Consider the following 23,865-nt stretch of genomic DNA (forward strand, 5'->3'; position numbering starts at 1 on the left):
ACATACCATAAATCAGTACGAATAAATTTATTTAGTTAAATAATTGTTTTTGTTTTATTAATTATGAGAAATGTTAATTGAGATGCAAAAATCAGAATTACAAATGGTGATCTTTTAAAAAATAAAATAATAAAATAAAATTTAAAAATTTATAAAATAATTAAATAATTAAATAAAAAATATTCAATTAATTAATAAATTAATACATTTATTTATTAAAAAAGAAATAATATATGAATTGAAATAAAATAATTAAATTAAATAATAAAATTATTTATTTATTTATTTAAAAAATGCATATAAAATATAAAAAATAAATAACAAAATATAAAAAATAGTAAAATGAAAAATAAAAAAATACATTTGCTTATTTGTTCATTAATAAAATAAAAAATAAAATATTAAAATTAATATTATATATTATATATATTTTAATATTAAAACTAAAATACATAAATAAATTAAATACATTTATTCATTTATTTAAAAAATAAAATATAAAAACTAAATAAAACTAAATATAAAAATAATAAAATCTAAGTAAAAAAATCTAATAAACATTTATTTATTTATTTAAAAAAATTGAATATAAAAAATTATAAAACAAAATATAAAACAGAAAGAAATACAAAATAAATATAAAAAATTTTATAAAATAAATAAAACATTAAATTAAATTAAATAATTAAAAAACAATTAATTATTACATTTATTTTTAATAAAAAATTAAATATGAAAATAATTAATATAAAATATAAAAAAAATTAATTTAATTTAAAAATAAATAAATAAAATGAAAAAGCACACATAAATACATTTATTTAAAATATATAAAAATAAATAAAACGAAGTTAGAATAAAATAAAATTAAACTAAAAAATTAAAATAAATGCATAAATTAACACATTCATTTATTTAAAAAATAAAACCTTAAATATTAAAAATAAATAAAACCAAATATAAAATAGAATAAACAATATTATATATATATATATATATATATATATATATATATATATATATATATATATATATATATATATATATATATATATATATATATATGGCTTTCTGTTTCACTATGTGGCTTTTACCTTAAAGTGTGTTACAACACAACTGAAACCCTATAAGCAGACATACGGGTCAGCTGACGCCAATACACATCATCAGGAGTGAGTGTGTGTGGTGTGTGTGTGCGTGTGTGTATGTGTGTGTTTTACTTAAAGCAACTACTGCAATTTATCAGCAGGAAGAGTAACTGCCTTACCAGGGCAATGAGAGGAATGTGTCTGATGTAGAAAAGATGGATGAGAATGAGAAAGAGCAGTGCTGAGGTCACGTCTGTGTGTGTGTGTGTGTGTGTGTGTGTGTGTGTGTGTGTGTGTGTGTGTGTGTGTGTGTGTGTGTGTGTGTGTGTGCGTGTGTGTGTGTGTGTGAGAGAGAGATCTGGTTTGAAATGCAGGACTATGTCCTTCTAATGAGGAGAATGCTATTTCTGTAGGTGTGTGAACACTGCTGACTCGGCAGGCTTGATTACCTGTCAACACCTTTATAGCTGCTTACATCACAAACACGTCGCGCTACACTTGATTTCGTGTTTGTATCAAGTGTTTGCATCCGAGAAAGAGGCCAAATGTAATTCCTGAGTACACGTTGCATTCTCAGAGCTGCCACAGGAGGCGCTGAAACAGCTCGTCTTGCTAAACAATGTAAAATCTAAACTATCCTATTGTACATCACACGCAAGCATCACTCAAGCTGCCTTTAAAAAGTGTGTGAACTCTGTTCATTTACAATCATTAATCCATGAAAAACAGGGCTGCATAATATACGGCAAAATTACCGTTATTGTGATAATAGTATAGGCAACATACGCATGGCAGACGTCTGTGATGAAAGACATTTCATTTACGCATTGGTTTTTATCTAAAGTGATGTCGTCACGTTACTGTGCATAACAACCAGGACGAAGGTAAAGTCTATTCAAATCCAAGTCCACCATACCACGTGTAAACAAAGTTGAGCATTTTACCCAGCAGTAGAGCAACACACAGGCCTGATATCAAGACTCTAACACAGCGTTGGTGCCTTTTTGTGGGTAATTGTATGTTGTTGACCAACATTTTGCACTTTCACTGCTATTTCTAGATAGAAGTTAGTAATGTAGTAAGCAAATACACCCTTAGTTATCAGCAACGCTCTCTCTATTGTGTTGTACATGATTAAATCATGAATTAAAGTCTTCTTATGAAATATCAAAGCTTCCACTGAAATATTAAAATTAAACTTTGGATGTCTGTCGTCATATTGAATTAAGTCATTACCTAAGAATAAAGCCTACATATATATAGTCCGTGGGTCACTTTCATAAGCAGGGCAGAAGGCCTTAGTAAAGGTATATTTTTGTTAGCAGGAAGTTGCTAGGCATCAGAGGCATCATTTATAAAGTCACGAGGAAAGATAGCAGACACTGAAACGCATCCGGTCATGTTGACCACTATGGTAATTAAAGTCAAAAATAAAGTCAAGTAAATAAAACAAGACTAGTGTTGATGTTGTGAGCTCACATTGCTAGTTCTCTGCTGAACACTTCATCTGTGCAGGTCATTAAGAACAAAATATTAGTTTTCCTTGTGATCTTTAATCAACATCAGCTTGTTTTCAGCTAATTTCTCAGATTAGGTCTGTCTGAGGTAGTGGGCGGGGCTAACATGATTAACCACGCCCCTCCAGCTGTCACTATGACATCAAACAGAAACGGTGAGCAGGAGGAGTCTGTTAGGCTGTAATAACTCTGCCCAAACCCTTTCCCCCATCGTTCTGAACGACATGCCTACTTTACTACAACCAATCAGCTCGCAGTAGAGAAAGCAAGCCACGCCCACTGTTTACTCATTTATTATTCCGTTTCTCCAGGAACTGCAGCACAATGTTGAACAAAACAACAGTCAAGCTCCGGCTGAACTTTTGTTTTGTAATTTCAATAAAATAACCGTAAGAAAGAAACAGAAATATTGAGGAAAGTCAGCGCACGATATCCAACAGTAATGATCTGTCAGCGCAGCCGCTTCACTGATCTGCAGGTAAACACATCACCACTTTCTGAAATAATGCTGTTCGTGACCGCTCTCCGTGCATGCAAACACACTCATTCACTGGTTATTTGTCTGAGCTACGTAACTGTGTCCAGCGCATTACAGCATGATGGGAATGTAGTTCTCCTCTCAGCGTAAATCATTTCTGAGAGAGAGGAGGAGGAGGAGGAGGAGGAGGAGGAGGAGGAGGAGGAGGAGGTTACGTCTAGCCACAATTTACAGCACACTCAAAATGGCGCCACTCAACAGCGTAATTCAGTGTTTGAACTCCAACAACTCTCAAGTGGACACAAAAATGCACATAATGACACCTCTGGCGCAGATCTCCCTCTCCGTCCTGCGCTCCCTCGTGCCCTTCCTCCGCTATCCCTTCCCTTTCCATGGATTCTTTTGATTTAACAACCATTCTGGGAAAGCGTTCGCCAGGAACACATCTCATACATATGCAGCCTCACGAGCTCTTGTCTGAGCCTCCAACAATGAAGGAGGACATTAACATTCCCAGTAACCTCAAACACACACACACACACACACACACACACACACACACACACACACACACACACACACACACACACACACACACAGAGCGAGCAGCTCACAGTGCTCTTTCTGTCCTGTACGCTCCAACAAATGAGCACCTTTGTGTCCGAACACTTCCTTGTCTCCAAACATTCGGGGGGTCAAACTCAGCGTTCTGATCTTCGCAGACCTTGCCTGAACTTGCTTCTAAAAACAGCGGGCCGGTGTGGGCTGCTCTGGGAAAACAGGATTAGCTGATTCCCATGCAGACACTCCAGAACACGGCATGGGTTTATATTGTATAGCCTAACCAGCAGGGCTTGTTTCCCCTGACAGCTCTATACTAGTTATTATTTGGAAATGACATGGTATGTAGCTCTCGCATGCTCAGCTGGATAATGTCTGCTGCTTTCACTTTTGCTTTTGGATATTTCAGAGTGTATTGACAGCTGGTTGGTGAAGCTCTCAATAGGGGCATAATCAAATGATTCATTGAACCCCTAAAGTCCACATGAAATCCAGACTAGCCATGTTGATGTAGTGAGCTGACATTGCTGAACACTTCATCTGTGCAGGTCATTAAGACTGAAACAATAGTGTGCTCTGTTAATCTTTCACTGAATATCCTGTTTGTGTTCAGTTCAGTTCTCAGATTAGGTCTGTCTGAGGTAGTGGGCGGGGCTAACACACTTAACCACACCCCTTTTAGCTGTCAGTTTGACATCAAACAGAAATGAGGAGGAGTCTGTTAGGTTGTAATAACTCACACACACACACACACACACACACACACACACACACACACACATACACACATACACACATACACACATACACACACACACACATACACACATACACACACACACACACACACACACACTGTTAGGATTGCCAGTGGAGTTGCTGGAGAACATCCCATGTCATTTACCCGAACTACAAATCCCATCATGCCCTGCAGCCCCAAACCAGTTTCAGTCCATGCTCTGATCACACGCAGCTGAGGGACATCGTCACTGATTACATGGACTATATATACACCATTCACACACACAGTGCTGAGTCCTGTTTCCACTGTGTTTTTCTTGCCTTGCCGTGTTTTTGGACCCTCTGTTTGTTTAATGTTTTGGTTGTTTGCCACCTGTCTCGACCTTCTCGCCTGTCTCGTTCCAATCTAGATTATGTCTATATTACTGCCTGACAACGATGTTTGCCTGCCAGACAACTTAACCAAAGCTGCATTTGGATCTTACCCCTGTTGTGAGCTCATTACACACCTTTTAGTTTCTCCAGTTCACCTATACCGCATGTGTTTGGACTGTGGGGGGAACTGGAGTAAACACACACATCATGAATATATATATATACACAATAGTGCTAACCACCGTGCCGCCCTCTACTAAAAACAAAAGCACTATATCCACCTTAAACGTGCCCGAAGTGCGTTGAAATGTGCATGTTGTTACTGGATGTTTGATGTGAAATAAGAATAGAGGGCGAGGCATACAGTAGCCCCTCCCCTTTTTAAGTGACAAACTGTAAACTTTAGATGCTTAAATCACGTTGATATCTCGTAAAGGTGAATTGTCACTGCTTTGTTGCACAATAGCTTATAGACATCCTAAAAGCTAACAATACTGATGCTAACGTCTAAAACACTTTTAATTGCACAGGACCTTTAATAAAGAACAAACATAGTTGCAACTAAGAAGTCAGATGATTTACATGACATCAATAGTGGTCACTGCAACCATGCGTTAGCTAAAATAAATGTCACATGAAACAAACCCAACAGGAGTCTGGCGGTACAGCTGACACATGCCAAACACGTCTAACAGTGGCAGCGCATGGTTAGCAAACTACTCAGTGCAGCTACTTACAAACCAGAAAAGGGGAAGTTTCCTGCTGCTGTCATTATAAAAGTGCAAGCACAGATGAAGTCATGAGGAGCGCGTCTAGTCAATACCGCTCTAAAAGCAGATAATAGTCAAACTAGTTAACTAGTCAGCGCAGCCTCTACCAAACAGGAAACTCTTCTGTTTTTCCTCTTTAGAGAGAAAGCTGAGCTGACTGTAAGTCACATGCTCCACAATAGCCCAACACAGCCTCAACACATCAAATAATGCTAGAACTACTCAATCTCTCAACTGCTGGCTGAGAGTTATATAGTAGCATGCTCAGGTCAGTGTGATCCACAGCTACTCAACACACTCCACAAACATCTAACAGTGGTTCTAGTATTGAATGTGCTCACTATTTGGTGCAAGAATTCAATAACTAAAGCAGTGGATTATCTTCCAGCACCTAAAGGATCAGGGATCTACAGCTGGTCTGCATTAGCTCAAAGCTCTAATAGGAATATAACCAACCAACGAGTTAAATAATCAGCACAACTCTTCATTTACCAAAATACTTACATGTGTCTTTCAGTTGCTATATATGGACACAACCTCCACCAAACAGGAAACTCCATATTATCCAGTGTTATAGAACAGGCATAACTGAAGTCACATGGTCCGTCAAGCAATATTAAAATACTTATTTGGTCTATGAAGTCTAATTATTGGTCAAACTCATCAACTATTGAGTGTTTATGTTCTGTTATGACAAGCAAAATGTGAAAGATCTGAAAAATAAAGACGTGTTTTAGATGATCTTTCCTCTTTCCACAATAAGGACTGGATTCTGAATCATCCTCACTGCTTGAAAACTGTTTTGTTTTGGCACCAGATTAATAACTCTGTGTGCAGGGTTTCAGTGCGTTACACATGCTGTTGGATTACAAATACAAATACAATAACACTCACAAATACCAGTTTCTAGCTGAATTTGTCCTCCTGCTGTTTTTGATTTGTCAGTGTTTTAGTTTATAAGTGATTATGCCTGTACTGTGTGTTTTAAACTGACCTTTTAATTAATCGGATTTTATTGTTTTAATTTGTACCTGTCCAGAGACTGCAGGTGGAAAATAGCACTCCTGCACAATGCATCTTTCCTCTTTGAGGTTAATGACGTTTTTGTGCATTGTCTCTGTTAAATAAATTAATTCATTCCTTCATTCATTCATGCTGTTGCCAAATGATAAGCAAAAGAAATAATTCAGATCTGCAGCTATTTGACCTGGGCAGGCATGCATTTAAACACACAGTAAACACAGGACTAAACACAGCACAGGCTCACTCTGAAAGCGTAGCCCTGTACATTTCTGGAGATGGAGAATTATGTAGCCAGAGGTACGTATGGCTGCATTTCATCTTAAAGTGAACGCTACAGGGCGGTATGACGGCGTTCATTTTCACGCTACCAGCTGAGCGCTTGCCTAAATGTGCACAGCTTTCCCACTGTTATCAGTTTGCCCAGTGGCTGGCCGCGAATGTCAGCGGACTTGTGACGTGGAATGGAGTTGGCTGTGATGATGGAGCTGTGAACACTATCGGTTGGGTTTAGGGAAGGGAGTGGGTGGGAGTTCAATCAGTCAGTCAGTCAGTCAGTGGACAGCGTCCTCTGGTGGAGTTATGTGAGAACAGCAGGTGTGAAAGGCACTTGTTAGAGTCATTTGAGATCTGAAAAAGCACACATAGCACCCTCTGGTGGATTCACAAACACAAAACTGCCAATAAATATAGCTCCTGGGATGTATTAGTCGCTCTTCAGAAATGTATACAGGGGTGCGCAATCAGAATGAGTCTCGGTGTATCTCGGGGTGCGCAATCAGAATGAGTCTCGGTTGAAAAGTGCATGAATAGTCTACAAACACAGGCCTCTTCATATGCTCCATAACTGGCTGAGAATAATCAATTGTGGTAGAAATAGCTGCTTGGTTAATTAGTCAGTGCGACACTTGATCATTTTATTTGTGTTATTCCTAGCCATCATCCAAGAGAACATGCAGACTACAGTCAAGTGATCTATGACTAATCAGCATACTGTACAACTGAACAAATCAACCTTTGTTTTAGTTTCTACTACACATCTACAAACGCATGCAAACAGAAGCGAACAGCAGCTAATGGAGACAGGATAATGAGCTTCACTTATATGTTAGCCAGTATACATTACTCAGTAACAGCTATTGCACATACAGAAGTACCAACAAACCACACTAAAAATAAATCACAGCAGTTTCATAAGGCAGCATCGTCACATCCTGGATGAATTACAGAAGATTCCGATTTACTCCAGCCAATGAGCTTCCTGATCAATCACTTCAATATCGATCAATATCAGCAGAACTGACAACAGAGAGAGCGGACACAGCTCAATGAGTTTATCTGTCTAATAATGCAGGGGTCCACACTATTCAGTCATGCTGTCCCAACACTAACCCATCAAGTCAACTTAACCATGTGAAGGGGATTGAACATGCAGCAATTAAGCTGGGCTTGAGAACTGTGTTTTTTAATTTTAAGTAAGTAGCTTGAACAAGCAGTAAAAGTCATGTTATGAGTGTGTGTGGGACCCTCAGAGGTAAAAGAGTGAATGAAAGCAGCACACGATGGCTGTGAGAGCATGTGAAGGGTTAAGCTGTGCCCTGTAGCTGTGAGTGCTTTATTTTCTCTGGTCGGAGCGGTGATGACAGCCGCAGCGGTGAACAGGCTGGTGTCAGCTGACCCCGCTTTCAGCCAGTAACAGGAAATGTGATCTTTACTGCAGATCCCTGAAAAACAATCTCACTATTGTCAGCTTGACTCTCCTGCTCTCCCGCTCGCTGAAAAATACCCCACAATGAACATCTTCCCATCACTGCCGTCAGCTCACACATAACCCTGCCTGTTCACATCGCCTCGCAGGTAAGATGAGTGGTGGGAAACAAGAGGAAGGCATCTTAAATCTGTGTGAACTCAAAACTCGTCTGCGTTTAGTCTGCGAGTGCATCTTCTTCTATAGATGAACAGATCATCTGTGCAGATGAGGAATCCACTCAGTTGTTTGTTTTGTTGATCTTCTGCGTTTGGATTGGCTGCTTCTCTGATTATATCACTTAGACGCTTCAGCCTCAATGTGCATAGCCACGCCCCTCTTACTGTTAGTTTGCTACCAGTGAAAGCTCCACAGAAAGAAGCCCCGCCCCCTACTCAATATTATTGGAAGCACACCTACTAGCAGAAATAAAAGTCTCTGCAGACTGCAGTTACGCAAACGTTAAGGAGCGAGTATTAAATGACAATGACTAGTGATCATCTAACATGGATTCAGTCATATTAAACAGTATTTTTGACTTTAGAAAGCTCCAGAAAACCACTGCTGGGAGGTATATTGACAGAAATGGCTCCTCAAACAAAGAACAAATCTAGGATGGGACTCTTCTGTTATGCATGAAATGAACGTCTGGTTATAGTTTGTTATTGGTGGGTCTCATGTGATTGATGGATCTGATCAATTCTCAGCAGATTCAGGAGGTCAACATGACGTCAGATTGACGTTGTACCCCAATATCACGTGTATGTTGCATTTTGTTTAGAGATGAGAAATGTGTTAACATCAGAACCAAACGTCAGGACGACGTCAATGTCCAACATCCAACCTAAATACAACCAAATATCAACGTCTAATGATGTTACAGCTTGACATTATGAGGACGTCTATCAGATGCTGGATTTTGGTTGCCATACCTGATGAATAAACGTCAGTATCTGATGACGCTGGTTTAAAATGTGGGCTCGACATTGGATTTTGGTCAGTTTCCAACACAACCTATAATCAACCAAATATCAACATCATTTGACGATGTTCTGCTTGGACACTGGCTAGACAAGAATTTAATTGAAGAGTTAGAGGAAAGTTTCGATATTGATTACAGATGAAGATTATAGTGAAGAAAGATGGCCGGATAGAATGACAATAAGGAAATATGGATCATTGGAATGGTTAGCCAATGTAATGAAGATTTTACTGAGGTGAAATGGTGTATTGTGGGGGTGTCGTGCCGTCACCTGTTACAGTTTGCTGGAAATAGACATTATAGCAGTCTCTGCTTCCCTATTAGTATGTTGATCAGAGTGAAACTATGAAGCTTGTCAAATTACAAAATGGTAAAGGCCGTTCACACCAAGGACTACAAGATTAAACGTAATGATTACTACACATGTGTCCTCAACAGCAAACACTGACTTTCTGTTCATTTTTAGGTTAAGCTTTCTCTCTGCAATTCACTAAATGTTTACTATCCAGAAGAGCAGCGTGCACAAGAGCAAGTCCATGCAGATGTCAACCCTGCATGAAGTAAAGTTGTGTTTGACAGTCCTGTAAAGATACTCACTAATGCCTCGGTCAATGTTTTCAGACCATTTTATTTGATTTCCCGAAGTCACACGAGTGCCAAATTCACATCTGTCACATCCATAAGCAAGCCTTTCCCTAATAAATGCAGAAATGTCCGATAAATAAACTCAGTCATGTTGGTTCTGTGGAGAGCAACTCTTCTCCTGTGGATGAGCATCGTTTCTTTTGGCTTGTGCAGTTTAATTCACAGTATGCTGTGTACTTTTCTGCTCAGCTTCACTACACATGCTCATTTCCCTCAATTAAACATGTCTGCAGGTTGATCTTTCATATCTCTGTGGTTAGCTGTTTGGTGAAATATAAACAGATGTTTCAATGTATGTTAAGATATCCGTGCTCTGTGTATTTCTGATTTGAGTTTACTGTGGTAATGTCCAAGCCGCTCGTATCTCCAGAATGCTGGGGAGGAGTTGACTGTGAGGTAGTGTACACAGACTGTGGTTTAGTGACTGAATGAGATATGATTAGACCCACAAGTTCCATGGCATTGCTCAATATCATCTGCACTATAAACTATGACGAAACTATATATCGGATCTCACAGACTACATAAATTGTGTGCGAGACAAAAGGCCGGCACTTCTACAGCGGAGCGTTCAGTGGTCTTCACGAGCGGTCCGTGGGGCCCGGTTACAGCCAAACAAAAGAGCGGGAGCGGTGTCGGATCCCTCTCACAGCACGGGTGAAACTGTAGCCCGCGCCGCCGGCCGTGACCTCATCGTGTTGTTTTTCCCGCAAACGCTCGACCTGCTGCGGAGCATGCAACTCGAGACGAATCGGCCAGCTACAGCACTCCACTGCTGCTAGATATATTTATAATGCAACTGCACACACTGTAGATAGAGACGCACACACATGCAGGACGTTTTCACTCAATTTAAGTTATTGCATTTATTCAAATTAAATCATTTTAAAATACATTAAATTAAATGTTTGAATTATTCAAAATCGTAAAAAATATCTATTTATATAAAACAATTGTTTTAAAATCAATCGTTCATATATCGATTATTAAAATAACCAATAGTTTTCCTCAAACTGCAACAACACAAGCATCTGTAGCACTTATGTTTGTTTACACTGAACTCATACTGCCAGAATACTATATAATAACAAGACAACACAATATAATAGCAAACCTTCATTAAAACACAAACATTGTCTGACTTTATTCAATGTCAGTCTTCACATTAAAACCTATTCCTTGTGAACAGGATGAAAGTAATTTGCAATTACAACATGTACAGTCCATACAGCAGAATTATTTATTAGTTAGCAATATCAGTATACGGCAGAGCTAATTAATAATTAACGCTCATGTCCTGTTGAGATTTACTGTCCCTCCCACAGATGATGTATGGGTTAAAATAATCATGAATTTGACAGTGTTATAATTATGAATCTGACTTCAATTGATTAAAACACAACAGCCTTACACGGCACAAAAATACACAGCTAATATACAGTATAATAATAATAATAATAATAATAATAATAATAATAATAATAATAATAATAATAATAAATAAAATAAATAAACCATAATAATAATATTAAATAATAATGATAATAATAATATTAATCAAATAAAATAAGAAATAATAATAATAACATAAATCTGATCCTTCAGAAATCATTCAGCGATGTGGATTTGATGATATAGAAACATGATTTTCATCAATGTTGCTGATAGATACTGATTTGGAAACTTTTCAAAAGATGAATTCGGTCTGATAATTATAAATATTCAATTTTATTAAAGGCATTTAACCATTTAAAACAGAAATCAGCAATTATATGGCCACTTTGAACCAATTTAATGAATCTTTGCTGAATTAAAGTATTGATTTTATTATTTATTATGTATATTATATTTAGATATATTAGTATTCTAGATATATATATATTATGAAATTTGTATTAAAACTGAAGAGTTATTGTTGTAATGAGTCATTGTCTTGACTGAATTTAAGTACACAATGAATAAATGTCATTTAAACTGTGTGTACTGGAGAGGAGTGCAGGTTATTCAGACGTCTTAGAAAAAGAAAGGTCCCTTACAAACTGATGCAATCAGGAGTAATGCAAGCCAAACTACATCTATTCTACACCGCTAATCCAAAACCAACACATCTGAAAAAGGAGATCCGCCGTATCAGCTTCAGCATATGATGATAATAACATGAGACAATCTCTGAGCACTGTACATATACAGCACAAACACTGTTAATACTGTAGCAGCGGCGATTAAGCTATAAACTACATGCATCATATAGGGGGTGTTCACACTGGCTCTCAAGTCATGTTTGCTCCAGGCCAGAAGCTACTATTCCATTTACAGACAAAGGAACAAAACAGAACAAAAATAAAAGGCTTTTATGACATATATTGGAACTTAAACATGTGCATGAATGTTTGTCAATTTTAAAATGTGTGGATGAGTAAAACCAACAGCAATAACTAAGTGTTTGCTTTAAGCGGACCAAACACAGCCTTTCAGACGAATCAAAGTAGAACTATTTAGATAAAACACAGGGCTATGTTCATCTACAAACTTTCTAACTTAATATTTCTATTTAATATAAGCTCTGCTCTTTTAAATGTTATAATTAGCATTTCATAAAGATGTGGAGCAGCACAGACACATTCAGCTGTGATAAAACAATTACAAATGAACATGTTATAATGCCTGAACACATGAATAATAGTGGCAGTGATAATGCTGAACATCATTTTGCCCAGTTACAGTATATTAATCCCAGTTTACTATATTCATATGTTCCTGTGTTGCCACTGCATTTGAATATACAGTATAAACAGTTCTGCATGCATTAAAAACATATTTTCTTCTCTGTTTTTATTATTAATGAATTGATCAAACATGTTATATGGTCATTTATAAGGCTTCATGCATGCATTAACATCATGACCATTTAATGCATTAAACACATGCTTGATAGAAAGTGTAAATACACACACTATTACTCTTAATTTGAGTTTCACCCCAAAAGGTGCATTTCTGATGTAAATATGAGTACTGTGTCGGTTGTCAGATGTGAAACCTACATTGCTGTTGGTCGTTTGTGATAGTTAACGTGGTTGTCTACAGCTGTGGTTACTCTGCTTAACACCTATGTGTACTTGACAAGAACAGGCATCATACATCCACCCAACACAACATCACCCTGCCTGCTAGAAAACGGTGAAAACCTGCAGCGTTTCCTTGCAGGTGCCACTTTACCATTTAACTGAATGCAATGACATTGTGTTGCTTAACACAGGGTTACCACATTAAAGGTAAAGACGTAAACTGTGTCTCTGCTGTCTCTAGAGTATGTGTGTGTGTGTGTGTGTGTGTGTGTAGAGTGTGTGTCTGTGTGTGTGTGTGTGTGTGTGGTGTGTGTGTGTGTGTGTGTGTGTGTGTGTGTGTGTGTGTGTGTGTGTGTGTGTGTGTGTGTGTTTGAGCTGAGAACAGCACACAGATGATGTTCTCCAGCTCTCTGAAGCTGACCCTTTCAGGCTTTGATCCTAATTGTGGTGTTTTGGTGACTGTCGCTTTAAATGCAAATGAGATTGTGCTCTTTTCAGAAGAGGGCAGAGCTACAGGCGCCTGTGTGTCAGCATAGTGGCAGACTTAAAACTCTAATGACGGACAGACGGCTGCTTCTCACTCAGGGTTTTAAATTGTAAAGAAATCAGTGTTTTTGAACAAATGAAGAGAGCAGAAGTCGAATATTCATTAGAATCTTTTAGCGTGACATGTTTACTGCTCCAAAATATTATAAATGTTTCTCTAAATAAAATATATTGTGTTCAAAGGGGAAGAAAGTTGTTGTTTTGCCCCCCAGATGTTGTAAATGAATATATTTTAGAGCGGTAATCACAGCACCGTGAAACTGTGATCATTTTATCCAAGGTTATCATACCATCAGAATTGGTCTATATCATATTAAAACTTATGTTAAAATAAAAATATATAATACTGAAGTGTTTTAGCTTGAATATAAATATGCATGACTTTAATACCCACTATGAGAAGAGCAGTGGATAATCTACCTCAGTTTTTGTGCTCTTTGTGTGATGTGAAGCGCTCCAGACAGCTGGATAGTCGCTTTACAAACATTATATTCAGCCTTTAGAAAAATGTTGTTTTTGAAGTGGCCATTTTGACATTAAAGATCTTAAAATGTATATTATCTTGACATGCTGACGTTAAAATGGAGCTGAAAATAGCCATATGTGTGAAACAACAACAAAATGTACAAAAATATAGATGCATATGAAAGAAGAAAATCACAATAACTGTTTTCAGTTGTAATAATTATTATATATCAAATATATATACATATATAAATTATTTTTAAATATTTCTCAAGTTTTGAAACCCATTTTGAAACAGTTTTAATAATCACTTCTAATAACTGATGTTCATTTTGCTATGATGACAGCACATAATATCAGACTAGATATTCTTCAAAACACTAGTGTTCAGCTTACAGTGACATTTATTAGATAACAGTGGTTTTTTTCTGTAGATCAGGAGGAAAAAAAATCTTAAGGGGGCTAATACTAATAACCTCAGATTTGTATAAATTACTTTCAAAATAAAAGTAACAAGACATTTTCTAGAAGAAAAGAATTTAGTAAATTATGTGATATTGTCTTTGCTCTGTTAAACAGCACTTGGGAAAATCCACAAGAAGCCCAATAATTTATAATTTTGCCAGACAGATGGATGGATGGATGGATGGATGGATGGATGGATGGATGGATGGATGGATGGATGGATGGATGGATGGATGGATGGATGGATGGATGGATGGATGGATGGATGGATGGATGGATGGAGATAGAAAACTGCTTTACAAAAGCAAACCCTGATAGTCCAGAAATGTCCATGATCTGAGGGAATCTGCTAACACCTCACCATAATAGCGTCATGAATGTTCATATCGGAAACAGATTCGGTTAGCTTGTTTAATGACTCATTTGGACGGAAACTAAAGATGTGTTCTCACGTCTTCTCAACACGGTTTACAGTTGAACAAATGAAGGCAAAATACCTGGCACTCCCCAGTAGTGAGTGTCCCTTCCTCGGTCTGACTCGACGATCAGGCCCGCTGCGCTACTTCCATCTGCGGAGGAAAAGCGGAGATGTCATTTCAGAAGCGTTTCCTGCCTCTCACAGTTTACCACAGTAAACGAGGTATATGTTAAAATACGATCTGGTGTCAGCACAGACTGTCAGCAAAACACACATGTACCGCTTAAAAAGTTCTTTCCTCAAGAATTAGCGGTTGAGTACAGCAGGCTAGCTGTGTTAACTCGGTTACCATGGTAAACTCGTTATCACTCACAAGTATTTACGGTCACTTAGGGTTAGGGTTTTACATTGACACATTCAGCCTTTCTCCTTAATGACTTAATCTCAGAAAAGTTTGTAAACAGTGAAATCTTATGATCAGACACTCTCAACAGTCAAATAAACAGCGCTGATGTTGATTTCGAGTCATGTTTACATCAGAATCCAGACCGAATATTGATGGTAATCACTATAGGGAGCGTCACAAGTTGTCACCGAACGGATATGCGCGAAAATAAACCAACTTTACCACATTATTAGCAAGCAGAGCAGTTTTGACCATCACTGCCGCTTTTAAGAGCCGAATAAAGTCACACGGCACTGAGTCAGACTGCACACAAGCTGAAAGCCGGAGTTAGAGGAGCATTCAGCACTCCAGTCCGACTCTTCTGGTGAACTACACTACAGCTTCAGCAGCTACTCAAGACTGTTTGTTTGTGTTTCTTTCCACTAACATTAAGTGTCTGATTTAAATGTTTCACAAACAGACTAATAGCTAAACTAAAATAGATTTCGCTGACAGTGTAATAATAATAATAATAATAAACTGTTGTAAAGTGATGAATTAAAAAAAACAGCAGGAGTAACTGTTGTATAAGGCTGCACTGGAAATACCAAGCAGCAGACTGACTTCCTCATAAAGAGCCCAGCAGCTCAGTTCATAAGACGAGAGAGCGCCAGTACCTTGTGTGAAGGATAAAAGCATGCAACAGGTCGCTATTCCCTTCTGTGAGACTGCTTTTCTTTTTTGCACACGCTGCTTTAAAATGTCCAAATCTGCTGAATCTGGTCCTAATCCTCAGTTTGTAGCCTGACATCCATTAAAAAGAGCCGCAGCGATGTTCGCCAGTGGTGCGAGAGGGAGAAAGTGAGTTATTACAAGTATCTGGCTAAGCCCCGCCCCCCGAGGCGGACGAAAATAGAAATGTGGGCGGAGTTCTCCAAAAATAGCGTGTGACGAAACACGCCTGCATGCTCGCATTGTTTCCTGCCCTGTTATTTCATAGGCTGCAGAAGCATCCACACTGCACTCTAGTGTACTTGAAAGTTCTGTCACAAATCAGCACCTTCACACACTGCTCATTTCACTAGCAGATGCTCATGAGGATATACATCTACAAAATATTGATTATTAAATATATGAATATGCAAAATAATAAATAATATTATTATTCATTTATTATTATTATTATTATTATTATTATTATTATTATTATTATTATTATTATTGCTATTATTATTATTATAGTTGTTGTTGTTGTTGTTGCTGTTGTTGTTATTATTATTATTATTATTATTATTATTATTATTATTATTATCATCATCATTATTATCATTATTATATATTAATATTATTATTTATTATTATTGTCAATATTATTATTATTAATATTATTATTATTTTGATATTATTATTATTATTATTATTATTATTATTCCCAAAGAAAGCTCAGATTTGTCAGTATATGTGTTAATTATGTTTGATTATTTCACTTTCTTGTCTTTTATTAATGTTCTGTAAGGAACTCATCAGTTTGACTGGCTTATTTCAGTAGCTCACTGTTTTTTGCCCCTACATTTTTTAGCTGAATCAAATTAGCCTTTTGAGTCCATTGAACTTATATTATATTATATTATGTTAAACTGACTTAAAAGAGCTTATGTAACTTATAAGATTAACTTAAAACATCATTAAGTTAGTTTAATATGACCTAAGTTAAAGTTAAGTTAAAATGACCTAAAAACATATGCTGTCAGGACTAATTAATCATATAATGTTTTACAGTGCAGGGGCTAATGTTGATGTAAATGACATAAAAGGAAATAGAATGAGTTATTGAATATGATAATTATAATAATGTATTACACAGGATTTATTATTATTATTATTATTATTATTATTATTATTCATTTATTCATTCATTCGTTCATTTTCTTTTTGGCTTAGTCCCTTATTTATCAGACATTGCCACAGCGGAATGAACCGCCAACTATTCCAGCATAGAAGTAGTTTTTGAAGTGGCCATTTTGACGTTAAGATCTTAAAATGTATATTATCCCGACATGCTGACATTAAAATGGAGCTGAAAGTAGCTTAATAAATAAATGCATTTTTTTACATTTATGTAACTCTGAATATTTTTATCCCACATATTTGAATTTTCATTTATTCTAAAGCGTATATTTCTGTGTGTAGTAATAATATTATATTCTTACACACGCACTTCCCTGAGTTATTTTAAACTTGTTGAAATGTTTTTCATGGAGATGTGCTTTCGCTTTACGCAGTTTATTCATGCAGTTTGTAAATAAATGTGGAAATAATAAAAACTGAAGTGAAATATAGTGTGTGAAACATTAATATACTCTCTACCCAATGTGAATCTGCTTTGACACAATACCGTGCACAATGAGAGCGCTACAGAAATGAAGATGACATGACGTGTTTATATTGCCTCAATAGACTTCGATCTGATCTTTCTGTGAACTCAGCTCATCCTCATCAGCAGCTACCAAGAAACCCTTCAGTGATTTCCACCACAGATAAAGGCACATCGAGCATGTACGGCAGCCGTGCGTGATGCAGAGCCCTGTCAATATGTGGATATGCGCATGTACTGTCAATGCATGCTTCTTTTCTTTAGGTGTTTCTCTGTAAAACAGAACCGGTCAGCATTCGCACGCCGCACACACGCTCTGAAACCACTACCTGACCCGCTTCTCAGAAACAAGGACACACACTGCCGGTCTCCAGCGGGTTTCTGATTTCCTCTAGACTCTCAGCGCTGGCTGAGGCTCAACGCCTGCTCTCTGTGCTCATTAGACGGAACAGATCAGACTGGTTTCACTATTTCTGTGCAGAATTTTCCATTTTTAAAAACATCTGCAGATTTATGTGGAATAATTTTGAAAGTATAGGAAACGAACACTTAAAGGAGAGCTATTCTGCCCATTTATACGAGCTGTAAACACGTCTCTGTTCTCTTTAGTGTGTGTGAGAGTTTGAGCTGAGAACAGCACACAGATGAGTTTTGGTGACTGTCACTTTAAATGCAAATGAGATTGAGCTCTTTTCAGAAGAGGGCGGAGCTACAGATGCCTGTGTGTCAGCATAGCGGCAGACTTAAAACTCTAATGGCTAATGGACAGACGGCTGCTTCTCACTCAGGCCTGCTGTTTATGCTAATGAGATGGAGAGATGGGCACTAGTGGGCGGGGCTTTCCCCCACTGATGACACGAACAAATGGAGAATGTCAATCAAAGTGTTTCTGCATCAAGAACAAAGACAATTAACTCTTGATCAGCATTAGAGACCGCTGGAGATACACACACACACACACACACACACACACACACACTGAACATGCATATGAACACGGCTCTTCTCTATTGCTGCAGTGTGGTGGAGCAGTTTCAGCACGTGTTCACAATACTATTTAAACTCTTTTAGGGCAGAGGAGACAAACAAAAGTCCCCAGTTCACACACACACACACACACACACACACACACACACACACACACACACACACACACACACACACATTGCACATAGTGAAACTAAAGCAGTGTTTTGCAGCACCTAATGCTCCTCCAACCGGGGGATCCCAACAGTCTTACCAGAAACCATCAGTGTGTGTGTGCTTGTGTGTGTGTGCGTGTGTGTGTGTGTGTGTGTGTATGTGTGTACGAGTGTGTGTTTTATAATTACACAGTTCTTCGGTCTGAATCATATCCGGCAAAAGCTGAAAATAACAAGACCTCGATCTGACAGCACAGCAGGGAAACAGGCAACACACACGACCACACACACACACACACACACACACACACACTTCACTTTATCATGTTTAGCCTTTCAGCATGCATTAAATTCTGTTGAAGGCAGAGATTTGTAAATGCCGTCAGGTGAAGTTGAAGATGAAGCAGAGCGTTTAACGTTGAGCTGCAGCAGAAATGCATGCTGGTTAATTATCTGTTAGACAGAGTTAAACACAGCAAGCTCATTATTACCCTTTTATTTGGTTAGGCAGAATCATTCCTTCATTCTCCTTCAGCTTAGTCCCTTTATTCATCAGGGGTCAGCACGGCGGAATGAACCAACAACTTTTACAGCATATGTTTTACGCAGCGGATGCCCTTCCAGCTGCAACCCATCACTGGGAAACACCCAAACACACTCATTCATGCACACACACTCATACACTACGGTCAGTGTAGTTGATCAGTTCCCCTATAGTGCATGTGTTTGGACTGTGGGGGAAACCGGAGCACCCGGAGGAAACCCACACCAACACAGGGAGATGAGCTATAAAATACTTTGATTATTTTACAATACACTCCGTTTTATTTAATCATTGTTAGGGTACTTGACCATTTTTGTAACAGATTAGGACATTTACTAGCAATTTCAGAGTGTTCAGAGGGAAATGAGCTTTATTTGTGCAAGATTTTCCATAATAACTAACATCTGTAAAGCTCTTGACATGTAGTGTTGAGCTTGACAGACGTGTTCACTTCTGAATAAACATGATGATATATGTCAGGCACATCATGATCTCATGTCAAAAGGAAAAGCTAGATTATTCTCTTCTTCCATATTCAGATGATTCTGTTATTTTAAGGAGAAACTCTCTTCATTTTGACTCATTATTGCTGAACACAACACAATATTTATCTAGAAAATGCCTCTTGATTTAGTCATTTGTGGATATTTGGACTAGAAATGACACTCAAACTCTAAGTAAGAAACATTTTTACCCTAAAAATGTCTGAGGTGTGTTTTAAGACATTATTCACTGTTCTTAATCTTCTAGCTGACAAACAGAAGTGTTTTACACTAATCAGATCCTCCTTACAGCCCTTGTTAGTACACAAGAGATGTCTTTAGCGTTCTGTGATTATGGTTAATCACACACACGGTGCGTCCCTTTAGCCAAATAATCAAACGTCAACCATAAATATGTCAGATTCGTATTAGACGCAGCGCTCGTGCTTTATATTTTGTGGAAACAGTTTAGTGAACTGATGTCACATCCTGACTGGGTGAAGAAAACTGCAGTGACACACATTCATTCACTGTAGAGATGCACACTAGCGCTGCACCAATATATGTCCATCAGCATGGACATCACAATGTGCGAAAACACAATGGCCACATCGCAGGATCTGCAGTGTTGAGTCTGGATTATAGTTGAGCAGACATTACAGTTCTAAACAGAGTGAAGCCATTTCAGATTTTACCCCTAAAGTTTAATATCTGCATTTGTTTTTAAGCTCTGTGACTGTGTATATATGCACTTGAAGGAACTTTAAGAGATTTGGACACTATAAATTAAGCATTTGAAGCTTAAAAGATAAATGGTATGATATTTCTTCATTTGCATAATTAAAACACTATAGTCTAATTTTATGTTTGACGACTTATAAATCAGTGTTTATTTCATTTGTATCTTTGCTCTGTTGTATTTAACTTTGTTTGTTGTTTTTTTAAATGATATTTCATGCTGTTACAATATCCTAGAAAATCCTCCCAGTCAATCTGGTGAAACTCTATTCATTTCACATGTATATATAGATTATATTAGTGGTGTGAACACTGGTCTCACGGTTCAGTTCAGATTGGTTGCGATTATCATCACTTTCAGAGTGCTACACCCTTATGATTGGTCACACGCTCAACAGAAAGGGCTGTGATTGGCTCTAACGCTCTGATGGTGTTCATCAATGAGTGATGCAAACAACAACAGCGGTGATCACAGCAGATCCATGATAGATACAGAAAAAAACTCTCTGCAGACACACTCAGGTCTGATCCACAATTATCGCTATAACAGCCGAGAGAGAGGAAAAGTTACCTCATGACAGCAGGGCAAATATCCACAAGAAGAGAGAGAAAGAGAGAAATGGAGTTTACTTTCAGGAGTCTGTAAAAGAGAAAGAGTCTGCAAGAGTCTGCAAGAGTCTACAAGAGTCTACAAAAGTCTGCAAGAGTCTGCAAGAGTCTGAAAAAGTCCACATGCGTCAGCAAAAGTTTACAGTAGTCTGCAGGAGTTTGCAAGAGTCTACAGGAGTCTGATTTGGGCACAGTTGTCCTGTGTGTGATGTGTGTTTTCGGAGATGTAGTGACATGTTAAACATGTCATGCAAATGTGGTAGATAGAGTAACTGGTAGAATTGTCAGCTGTACAAGTCTGTTAACGTGAAACTAGACTAAATAAATATTTATTTCCACAATAATCAGTGTGACATTGTTTTCTATTCCAACTCATGCACACAGTGGCGATTCTGAAGTTATTATCAGAGAGAAACAAGGTTTGTGTCTTTGGTCTCTTTCTCACAGGCAGTCCAGTATTGGGAAAGCGATGGCTGGGAATGCCAGCAAACTAGTCATATGAATCAAGCAGATTTGATTACATCTCTGGCCTCAATGTGCTCTTTCAATCTCAGCTACTCTACCTTCCTCTAAAACAACCACACACACACACACACACACACACACACACACAGAGAGAGACAATGAAGGCATGGCAGTGTTTCTCCGCTAATGTGGCAGGTTTGATTGGGAAGGCCGCAGTTATAATAGCAGCCATTGATAAGCTTTAATCAGATTCTCTGTGGCATTTGGACAGACGGTCATGCACAGGCCTGCGGTTTGCTGTGTGCAAATGTCAGCAGCTACTTCAACTCTCAACCTCTCTTTGGCCTTTATTCTGCCTGTGCACAGCATTTAATATCCTAAACCGATGATGCCAATCTGTATTTATGTGTCTGGCAGACGCTTCAGAGTTCTGTTCCTGTAGCTCCTGCACTCATCTGACTCTGCTTGAGCATCTGAGATTCACCAGTACTGTATTAACCGGCAATAGAGTAGCAGATCTTAATCTGAAGATTGATTTGAACAAAATAGACATCTAAAGCTTGATGTTTTCAATTACATTTAAATGACACATTTTAACTCAGTGGTTGGGTTACACAAGACTGAAGGGTTTATTCTGCGATAGCAACTGTCCTGGATGCACTTTATCCAGCTTATTACATTAAAACATTCAGACACACAACAGTGTTCTGAACCATAATAGTTTATTAATTCTTTAATTAAATACAAGGCTGACAGAAACTAAAACAGCTCATGGAGTATACACTTGTCTATATAAGGGCCCAGGGTTGACAGTGCATGTCAAAGCACAAACCAAGCATGAAGACAAAGGAACTGTCTGTAGAGCTCCGACACAAGACTGTCTAGAGGCACAAGAGCTTCCTAGAGCTGGCCGGCCATCTAAGCTGAGTGATCAGGGAGAAGGGCCTCAGTCAGGGAGGTGATCAATAACCCGATGGTCACTCTGTCTGAGCTCCAGTGCTCTTCTGTTGAGAGAGGAGAACCTTACAGAAGGACAACCATCTGTGCAGCAATCCACCAATCAGGCGTCTGTATGGTAGAGCGGGCAGACGGAAGACACTCCCCGCCTGGAGTTCACCATCTGAAGGACTCTCAGAGCATCAGAAACTAAACTCTCTGCTCTGATGAGACTCAAACTGAACTGTTTGGAGTGAACGCCAGGCGTTACGTTTGGAGAACAGCAGGCGGCGCTCATCAGCAGGCTAACAGCATCCCTACAGTGCAGCATGGTGGTGTTGGCATCATGCTGTGGGGATGTGTTTCAGCAGCAGGAGCTGGAAGACTAGTCAGGATAGAGGGAAAGATGAATGCAGCGATGTACAGAGACATCCTGAATGAAGACCTGCACAAGAGTGCTCTCCACCTCAGACTGGGCCGACGCTTCATCTTCCAGCAGGACAATGACCCAAAGCACACCGCCAACATATCAATGGAGCCGCACAACAACAACTCGGTGAATGTCTTTGATTGGCCCAGCCAGAGCCCAGACCTAAATCCTATTGAACATCTCTGGAGATATCTAAAAATGGCTGTACACCGTCACTTCCCATCCAACCTGATAGAGCCTGAGAGGTGCTGCAAAGAGGAACGGGCAAAACTTCCCAAAGACAGCTGTGCAGAGCTCGAGCATCATATTCAGAAAGACATGAGGCTGTAATCACTGACAAAGGAGCATCAACAGAGTCTTGAGCAAAGGATGAGAATACTGATGTACATCTGATCTTACAGCTGTTTATTTTTAATACATTTTCAGCAATTTCAAAAACTCTTTCTTCACATCGTCATCATAGGGGATTGTGTGTAGAATGTTGAGGAAATCAATGAAGTTAATCTGTTTTGGAATAAGACTGGAACATAAACACATGTGGAAAAAATCAAGCGCTATCAATACTCTCCAGATGCACTGTATACACACACACACACACACACACAAACAAACACACACACACACACACACACACACAAACACACACACAGACACAGACACACACACACACACACACACACACACACACACAGTAAATGTAAATATAAGTGTTAATCTGGTTTGTTTGTAATCTGGTTTTGTTCTGTTCAATGTAAACATCATGAATGCTTTGGCAACACATATGTAACATTTACCATGCAATAAAGCAAGTTTTGAGTGTGTGTGTGTGTGTGTCTGTGTGTGTGTGTGTGTGTGTGTGTGTGTGTGTGTGTGTGTG

The 23,865-nt window shown here is 38.3% G+C and overlaps 1 protein-coding gene across 10 annotated transcripts in view; it reads right to left on the reverse strand.

The window, feature by feature from the left end:
* hdac7a (histone deacetylase 7a) overlaps window positions 1-23,865 on the reverse strand; it is a 98,141-nt gene that overhangs the window by 56,370 nt on the left and 17,906 nt on the right. For 4 of the 10 annotated variants that reach the window (XR_015523000.1, XR_015522999.1, XM_087306327.1 and 1 more), the window contains exon 2: window positions 14,963-15,034. Coding sequence is in view for 4 of the 10 variants with exons in the window: in XM_087306327.1 (XP_087162453.1) it covers window positions 14,963-15,034 (72 nt within the window). In the remaining 6 variants the exon portion in view is untranslated. Of the gene's footprint in view, window positions 1-14,962; window positions 15,035-15,163; window positions 15,910-15,945; window positions 16,142-23,865 lie in introns of those variants that run through there. The other 6 variants (XR_015522998.1, XM_087306325.1, XM_087306323.1 and 3 more) reach the window with 3 other exon arrangements.

The sequence above is a fragment of the Danio rerio genome, chromosome 23, assembly GCF_052040795.2.
Source record: "Danio rerio strain M-AB ecotype USA chromosome 23, GRCz13ab, whole genome shotgun sequence".
Lineage (NCBI taxonomy): Eukaryota > Metazoa > Chordata > Actinopteri > Cypriniformes > Danionidae > Danio > Danio rerio.